The following is an 8,366-nucleotide window of genomic DNA, read 5'->3' as shown; positions in this document are numbered from 1 at the left end:
AACGAATTATTCGTCCGGCAGCATCCGGTAGAAAACAACGTCAACGAATTAGACCCCATTTCGGGGCGACAAAAATGCTGATTATCACAATATATCTTGGGTGGTGCCCGACGGGGAATCGGTCCACGGTGTCGACCTCGGCGACCATCTAACCACTTTTTCACACGATACCACTGCATGTACCGACCGCAGAACTCGACTCCATACCAACACACTGTATATACACTGCATTATCACGGCTTGTACGGGCAGGTGTCGGATGTATGCACCGTCTCGGGCACGCCGCAGTGCACGCACTCGGCCTCCGGAGGCGACTGCAGCTTGATGGCGATCGGCGCTGGCGTGAGCGACGTGCGGCGGCTCTCACCTGTGCGCAGCATGCCCACAAGGCTGGCCATCGATGTGGCCGTCGGCGCTGCCGCGGGGCGTGAGACAGGCGACGATGGGGCTGGCCGAGCGACCGGCGACGGCGGCGTCACTGGTGCAGGGCGCGGCTTGTGAACGGGTGCCGGCTTGGGCGCGGGTTTCGGGCGGAAGACGGCAAAGCGAATGACCTTGTCCTTGCGCGCGAGCTTGCCGAGGAGCTGGATGACTTGCTGGAGGGACATGAGCGACGCGTTGACTTCGTTGATACCAATCATGTACATGCCGGGGGTCACGAGCCCGCTGGCTTCGATCGTGCCCTTGACGCCGGACGGCAGCGCGGTGAAGCCCTGGACGACTGCACACTCGGAGATGCCACTGTCGAGGAGCACGCCGAGGGGCCCTGGCGGCACGGTGACCTCGACCGTCTTTTCCACGACCACGTCGTCGTCCGAGTCCGACTCGGAGTCGTCGTCTTCGTCGTCTTCATTCATTTCACGGAGCTCGGCGGCCGACGGGCGGCGCGGGCCAGTCGACAGGGTGTCATCTTCGTCGTCATCGTCGTCCGTGTCTTCGTCAAAGAACGCTTGGCCTTCGAGGATGTGCTCCATAGCGGCTTCGACGCGCGCGTGGGACGGTGATTTCTCGGCTTCCATGTCCATGCCCACGTCGGTCGGGATGTAGTTGAGCTGCCGGAGCGGCTCCAAGTTCATCTCGATGCCAATGATCTTGTAGTCCGTGCCGGCCCAGAGGTTGACGAGGTAGTTCTCGCCCGTCGCGTAGTGCAAGGCGCGCGTGCTCTTGGTCTTGATCGCCGTGCTCGGGTAGTACTCGACGACGGTCGCTTCGCGGCCAAGATGCAGAATCTTCTTGCCGTTGAGCGACTCGGGCTCCTTCATGGGCGCGATCGCGCTAGCCATGTATCGCCATGACACCACTGCTACAGATAGGAGCGTGCGTACCCTTGGGAGCGCAGAATGTCAATGATCTGCGTGTGGCCCTTCCAGATCGCCAAGTCAAGCGCCGAGTAGCCGTCCTAAACAGCCATAGTCGATAAGCCATGGCAGGCGCGCCTTCGCCGTACGTCGGTGAGCGTCCAGATGCTGGCGTTGAGCTGCAGCAGCATCATGACCATGGGCGTCGAGCCCATAACGGCGGCGCAGTGCAGCATCGAGAAGCCCCCGCTCTAGCCATTTCGATGCGGTCAACGAGCGGTGGCAGGCGCCGTACCTCGGTCGTGGCCTCGACGTCGGCCTTGCCAATCTTGAGCGTGAGGTACCGGCGCGCCTTGTCGACGTGGTTCTCAAGGATCGCGTCCCGCAGGTACTGGTTCGTCTTGCCCTGGAGCAGGTTCATCGGCCGATCCTTCGGTCCTTGCCGCGGGTTGTTGTTGACTGACGCAGGTTTCCGGATCGACCGGATACGAAACCTCTCATTTTCGATACCTCTGCCCAAGGTGTTTCAAACAATAGACTTGAGGATTGTATAGTTTCACAATTGAATGTACTGTAGCAATGCATAATGATAAATGCCAGCTCGTATATATTGGCAAGTGTAAAAAAACTGTGATAAATTATACCCGAGCACAGACGATAAGGCGTGGTCTCGATGACCGCAAGAATGATTGCAGCCGAGGTCGCCTGCAGTCAACCTGACGCAACACCAGCATGCGCGTCCATCGCTTGCATTCACAGGCACGACACTACTAGCATATTTGCAACAATCAGTTTCTATTCTCTACACATTTCGCTGGCGTGGCGACGCCGCGCCAGACCGCGAGATGCCACCCCAGAAGCAGCATTTCGTGCCGATGGCCCTACTAGTACACTGTACTAAGACTTCAGATGTCATCGCGGCCAAAAGGTTTCTCCGTCCCATCATCATCGTCACTGAACGGGCAGGAGTTGGGAAGGAGACTTGTCATCCGGCGACAAATTTCTAAAATTCTTCAAAGTTGTGATCGCACAAATAGATGACATGCCCTTACCAACTCAACCCTTGCCAACTCGACCCTTGCCGCAGCTCATGTCACCAAACATGGTCTGTCCAGTGCATGACCACGAAGCGCTTCTCTCGACTGTCCTACGCTGCAAGCTGGATACCCCGATGAATCTGTCGGTCCAGGTGCACAGGTCGTGTGGTCGTCGCCACGGAATTAATTCTTGAACCGGCAATTTGAACTGAGATCCAACGAATTGCGGTCGGGATCCATCTGGCGACCAGCCCACTCTCTACAATATCATACCTCTCCCTTTCGATAGCACTGGCCATCAAAACAAAATTCACTTGCTTTTTGTATGAAAGTGTCAAGTGCAAACCTCTCATACTTGATATTGGCGTCGCGCCCCTGTTACACACACTCTGCGGGGTGCGTACATTCTGCTCATTTAATCCGTATGTTTAATTCCACATACAAACAGCTAGTATACGTTGCAGATGTGTATTAAAATGCTACCAAAATAGCCGCATCGATTGCAGACTCAAATCATCCGGACGACCAGCATGCGACGCTTCTGGCTGCTGGCGGCGGCGCTGCCGGCGATCGCCATGGCCGCCTGCGCCGACGGCCACCTCGGCTACAACTGCGGCATGTGCGCCAACGACAAGGCCTGCAGCGCCATCACCAAGGGCGACAAATGCGTGCAGTCGCTTGAGTACGTGCCCGAGATGAAGACAAAGACGTACGACTGCATCTTGAGCGCGACGCTCCAAGCGGTCTTTACCGACGGCGCCATGGCGCTCGCTTGCAGCGCCGGGTCCAAGAACACGTGCACGATGGCGGTCTTTAAGAATGCGACCGGCGTCGACGGGCAGCACGCGGTCGACTGCACAATGGACAGTTGCATCTTTGCCGGCACGTCCTTCTCGTGTAGCAACCTCGTGTGCAAGTGCACGGACCTCTGCAGCGACTTTTCCAAGATCCTCTTTGAGCAAACGATGCTCAACAAGTACGTTCTGCGGGTAGATAGCGAGGATGCCACTGCGATGCTTGGACTAGGCCGCTCAAGGTGACGACAAGCGGCAACACGCTCACGGTATCGATCACGGGCTCGCCGTTGCCGCTCGGCGGCACGTGCACGGCGTCGTCGTGCGAGACGGCGGCGGTCTACGCGGCCATCAATGGCGGCACGACAAGTAGCAGCGCCGATGCTGACAAGCCGGCGGCGTCCGAGCCCTTCTCGACTGCGCTCCTCATTGCGCTCATCACGGTTCTTGGCGTCGCCGGCACCATCATCGTGCTCGCGTGCATCTTTTATGCGTCGTACCAAGTTCAAGTACGCCGGTCATCGCTGCTCAAACCGTCGTCGCTCGAGGACCCGCTGTCGACCGCCCCTCTCAACACGATCTCGGTGCCCGCTTGCGGCGAGAAGCTCGAGTTTGGTGACATCACCTGCACGTCAGCACCGCGCAAGCGGTTCTGGCAGCGCCAGCCCGACGTCAGCGACTCCAACACCCACACGATTCTCCACCAAGTGTCGGGCAGCGTCCATCGCGGCCAAGTGCTCGGTCTTATGGGCCCGTCTGGCTCGGGCAAGGTAGGATAATGATTCGGTATGAAGTCGAGACGGAGCCCACCGTAGACGACGCTTCTCAATGCGCTCGCCGGTGTCGCCAACGGTACGACCACCATCACCGGCAACATGTCACTGGACGGCCTCCCGCTGCCCTCCAATTACCGCCGCCTCGCGGCGTACGTGCACCAAGAAGACACGCTGTTGCCGACGCTGACTGTGCGCGAATCGATGGAGTACTCTGCGTTTTTACGGCTCCCGAGCACCTACTCGCTGCAGTCCAAGCAGCTCATGGTCACCAAGGTCCTCGAAGAACTCCGCCTCTCGCACGTGGCCGACGCTCGCATCGGTAGCGCGCAGGGCCTCCGTGGCATCTCGGGCGGTGAGCGGCGACGGCTCTCGATCGGCATGGAGCTTGTGACGTCGCCGTCGATTTTGTTTTTGGACGAACCGACGTCCGGGCTCGATAGCGCGACCGCCAACAGCCTCATTTCCGTGCTCCAAGCGCTCGCCAAGAATGGGCGCATGGTCATTATGAGCATCCACCAACCGAGCACCAAGTCGTTCTTCAAGCTCGACAAGGTGCTCCTGCTTGCCAAAGGTACACCTTCGTGGTATATCTCCTTGCATTTTGTGCCTTCATTTTCTAGTTTCTTATTTCTTATTTTCTTATTTTCTTATTTTCGTATTTTCGTATTTTCTTATTTTCTTATTTTCTTATTTTCGTATTTTCGTATTTTCTTATTTTCTTATTTTCTTATTTTCTTAGTGTCTTGTTTTGAAGCTTTCATAGTTTGAATACTCAAGAGTGCTGTGTGTAGGCAAGGTTATGTACAATGGTCCGTCCAAGATGGCGGCCGACTACTTTGCGCAGCACGACTTTGCGTGCCCGGCCGACGAGACGATCGCGGACCACCTCCTCGATGTGGTGACGCAGCCGGAGCACATTGAGTCGCTCGACGTCCTTTGGCGTTCGCAGCACGACCCGTTGTCGGTCTCATTTGTCAATACGTCGTCGTTTGAGATGCTCCAAGCCGGTATGGACGACGTCGAGTCGTCGACCGAGCTCGGCCGTGGCAGCCGTCTTCTCGAACTCCAAGTGCTTTTCGTCCGGGCAGCGCGCACCTTGTGGCGCAACCGCGCGCTCTTTATCTTCCACGTCGTCTTGAGCATCGTGCTCGGGCTTGTGGCCGGCGGTATCTTTTCCGGTCTCAAACTCAATCTCGCGGGTTTTCAGAACCGCATGGGGGCCTTTTACTTTTTGCTGACCTTTTTTGGGTTTGCGACGTTGAGTTCCATGGACGTGTTTATCCAAGAACGAGCGCTCTTTTTCAAAGAAGCGAGCGCTCAGTACTACGCGCCGTGGAGCTACTTTGTGTCCAAGACGCTCCTCGACTTGGTCTCGCTGCGCATGCTGCCGGCCGTGCTGTTTGCTTCTGTCTTTTACTACATTATGGGGCTCAACCCGCCGGCCGACCGCTTCTTGTTGTTTACGTCGACATTGGTGCTCTTCAACGTGGCCGCGGGCTCGCTCAGTCTCCTCGTGAGTACCGTCTCCAAGACGGTGGGTATCGCGAATCTTGTCGCGACGGTGGTGCTGCTGCTCATGCTCCTCTTTGGTGGCTTTTTGCTCAACGTGCAGACGATGCCGAGCGGCGTCGCACTGATCCAGTGGCTCTCGCTCTTCAAGTATGCATTCGAGGTGATGATGACGAACGAGCTCAAGGGTCTCTTGCTGAGTTTTGACGCGCCCGGGTACCCGGCGATTCCGATTTACGGCGAAGTGTTTTTGCAGACGATCGGACAAGATGTCAACAACCAAACGCAAGACGTGTGCTGCCTCATTGCGTTTATCGTCGGCCTCAACCTTGTCTCGTACGTTGCGCTGCATCTTCAAGTGCCCAAGCGCACGATGCTGCACATGGCGCCGAACGGTCGGTCCCCGATCCCCGTCCTCGACGTCAAGACCCACTAGAACACTCGGACTCTAGTCAGACAATAAACGCATAAGGTCCCATCGTATGGAATGTTGTTGTGCTACCTTGAGAAGCGCAATACCAGCCACCGATTTTTGGTGGGGCGAATCGCACTTTGGTGTCGATAGTATCGAGGACATTTATATACACTTTGTTCTTAACGAAACAGTATCCGGTCGTCGCACTGTCTTCGAGATCCGCCGCCATCGAGTGCCGACGCGGACTCGCTTTCAGAGGCCCTTGTAAGACACATGTTGCTGTCGTTCGTAGGACATGTACACTGTAAGACTAACGTTCTGCAGGTGGCGAGAAGGCCCATCGCGTTGTTGATTAATGATGCGCATGCTCAAGCGTTTGAGTGTGGGGGTAGGGGAGGGGTAGGGAACATGCAACATGCAACATAGAACACCCTCTTGTGGACAGTAGCGGTCAACATGCTAGGTGTACACTCGTTTTTGACGACACGGGTTAGGGTAGTGCAACAAAGGGCGTTGGTTCGCATTGTCAGTCTCCAGCTGTCGTCGACAGCAACTGTTACACGTACATTATATATGTATATGTATTGTGTTTTAGACGTCCGCGTCCACGTATCTCCACGTCCTTGGTATATCGACTCCAATGGTATAAGGTAATTCAAGTGTTGATGGATGCCATGCGGAAGACGGTGCCAAACCAAGGCGTTGTGACTGACACGTTGACACGATACATTTCGGCGACGGCGTCCATGCCCAACCGCTAGTAGTTGCCGTCGTCGAGGTGCGCAGCGCAGTCGTTGTAGCGAAGCTCAACGTTGCCACCCGCACTCACAGCTTCTGCGAGCTGTGCCAATCTTGCTTGGTTCAGTGCTTCGTAGTCTTCCAAGACCATTGATAGCATTGGATTCGAGCCGGCGAGGGCTTCTGCCAGCACCAACGCACACGCTACGTCCACGTCAGAGCCCTGAAACGTCACTTTGCGCAGTGACGTCGCTTGGCGAAAGCATCTAGCGAGCGCGTCACCAACGTGGGCTTGCGTCATCTAATTCATGTCACAAAGTCTCAACCAAATGTGCTCGAGACTCGGGCAGCGCGCCATAAAGTCCAAGAACGAGATGTGGGTCATGATGTTGCCCATCTTGACATAGCACAGAGCGCCTGAGCGCAGCGCGGGGCATCCGCGCAGCGTTGTCGAGACATTACGCAAATAGTACCCCTTGAGAGAGAGCTCTTGCAGCGCCGGGAGCCGCGGTAGCATCGCAAGGAACGAGCTGACATCCCGCACGATGCCGTTGGACATTTAATGACCAAAGAAATCGAGGACCGTCACCTTGTCCATCGGCAGTAGCTTGACGAGACGCAGTTCGTTGCTGGTGGTGTTGCCGTTGACTCGGACCTTGAGCTGCGTGACGCTCGAGAGCCGTGTTTGCGAGGTGAGCAAGACGTCGATGACCTTGTCCGAGTCGATGATTTCGAGGCGTGTGAGCGATGGAGCCAATGCCAGTGCGGCTGGAAGCCCTTCGACCAAGCTACTCGTGATGTAGTCAAACACCAATGACGTGGCATGACCAGAGCGCAGCCACGGCGTCAGTGCTGTCGTGAGATCGAGGACGGTGTTGCCGTGGTCCCACTCCATCTCTTCGATCACCAAGCGACGTACACAGAACCGTGGCGACACCAGAAGTGCGAGGACCTCACCGGCACGCGGCCACGTCACGTCAAGGCGGACATCGTCGAGCCGCGTGCAGGTATGCAAGAGCCGGACGAGCTCGTCATCATCGGTGGGTGTCGGCTGCCGAGTGATAGTGAGCGTGCCGAGCTTGGTCGGCCATTTCACGAGAAAACTCAAAAACGCGCGTTTGTTGGTGTAGCCGGGAACACTTGCGTTCTCACAGAGGCTCTCAAAGCCAAAGGGATGCTCGATGCACACCGTGTCGAAGGCGGGGATGGCGGTTAGCAGGTGCGGCAGATACCACGGACCCAACGACTCGAAGCAAGGTCGCGGCCACTGGTTGCGATTTTCGTCACTCAGTGGGCCTTGCAAGAGGCCAAGTAGCGCCATGAGCGGTGGTGAGAGCATTGATGACGGGATGGCCATGAGCAGCGATAAAACCTCGGCTCGTGTTGCAACGAACGAAACGAGGTGCAAGAGCGTATTTTCCTCCATCGACGACAAGTTGCAAAATGCTAGCTATGCGTTGCTTTGCACAAGGGAAACAATTCGATGTCAAATATTGCACTGGATTCGTTGACCATTTTGTTTTGCTGCGCTGTGATTGGCCGTGCGCCATAGGCCAACAATCACGCGACAATGTTTTTGTGTTGGTCCACACGATCACGAGTGATGGTGGCGGGTGAAAAGGATCTGAGAGTTGCTGCACTTGATGCGTCGAGCTCAAGGGCGACGAGCTTGCTGAAACACCAGCTTTCCGTGGCATTACTACACTAAGGTTCCTATACTTGTTCGTATTTCTCTTGGGTCGAAGCAACAAGCACATTGCCTTCCACAGCGAAAAGCTCATCTTGTGGCGCTCATAAGA

General features: G+C 56.2%; 3 protein-coding genes across 3 annotated transcripts; 1 reads left to right on the top strand and 2 right to left on the bottom strand.

Annotated features, from left to right (window-relative positions):
* Positions 1-200: 200 nt before the first annotated feature.
* On the bottom strand, positions 201-1,764 carry SDRG_08059 (hypothetical protein). The gene is made up of 4 exons (XM_008613926.1): positions 1,594-1,764; positions 1,448-1,549; positions 1,326-1,399; positions 201-1,275 (listed from the first exon to the last, which is right to left on the bottom strand). The coding sequence occupies exons 1-4, from the start codon at positions 1,717-1,719 to the stop codon at positions 234-236; spliced, it is 1,344 nt and encodes a 447-aa protein (XP_008612148.1). The 5' UTR covers positions 1,720-1,764; the 3' UTR covers positions 201-233.
* A 1,088-nt stretch (positions 1,765-2,852) lies between these two features.
* Positions 2,853-6,010, top strand: SDRG_08058 (hypothetical protein). Its single transcript, XM_008613925.1, has 4 exons — positions 2,853-3,311; positions 3,362-3,899; positions 3,945-4,476; positions 4,697-6,010. Exons 1-4 carry the CDS (start codon positions 2,866-2,868, stop codon positions 5,848-5,850), a joined length of 2,670 nt encoding a protein of 889 aa, XP_008612147.1. The 5' UTR covers positions 2,853-2,865; the 3' UTR covers positions 5,851-6,010.
* A 1,116-nt stretch (positions 6,011-7,126) lies between these two features.
* On the bottom strand, positions 7,127-7,993 carry SDRG_08057 (hypothetical protein; the record flags this gene model as incomplete). The annotated part of the gene is made up of 1 exon (XM_008613924.1): positions 7,127-7,993. The coding sequence occupies one exon, from the start codon at positions 7,991-7,993 to the stop codon at positions 7,127-7,129; it is 867 nt and encodes a 288-aa protein (XP_008612146.1).
* Positions 7,994-8,366: the final 373 nt, after the last annotated feature.

The sequence above is a fragment of the Saprolegnia diclina genome (genome assembly GCF_000281045.1).
Source record: "Saprolegnia diclina VS20 unplaced genomic scaffold supercont1.24, whole genome shotgun sequence".
Lineage (NCBI taxonomy): Eukaryota > Oomycota > Saprolegniomycetes > Saprolegniales > Saprolegniaceae > Saprolegnia > Saprolegnia diclina.
Note: the sequence above shows the minus strand (reverse complement) of the source record. Positions and strands in the feature narration are given on the sequence as shown.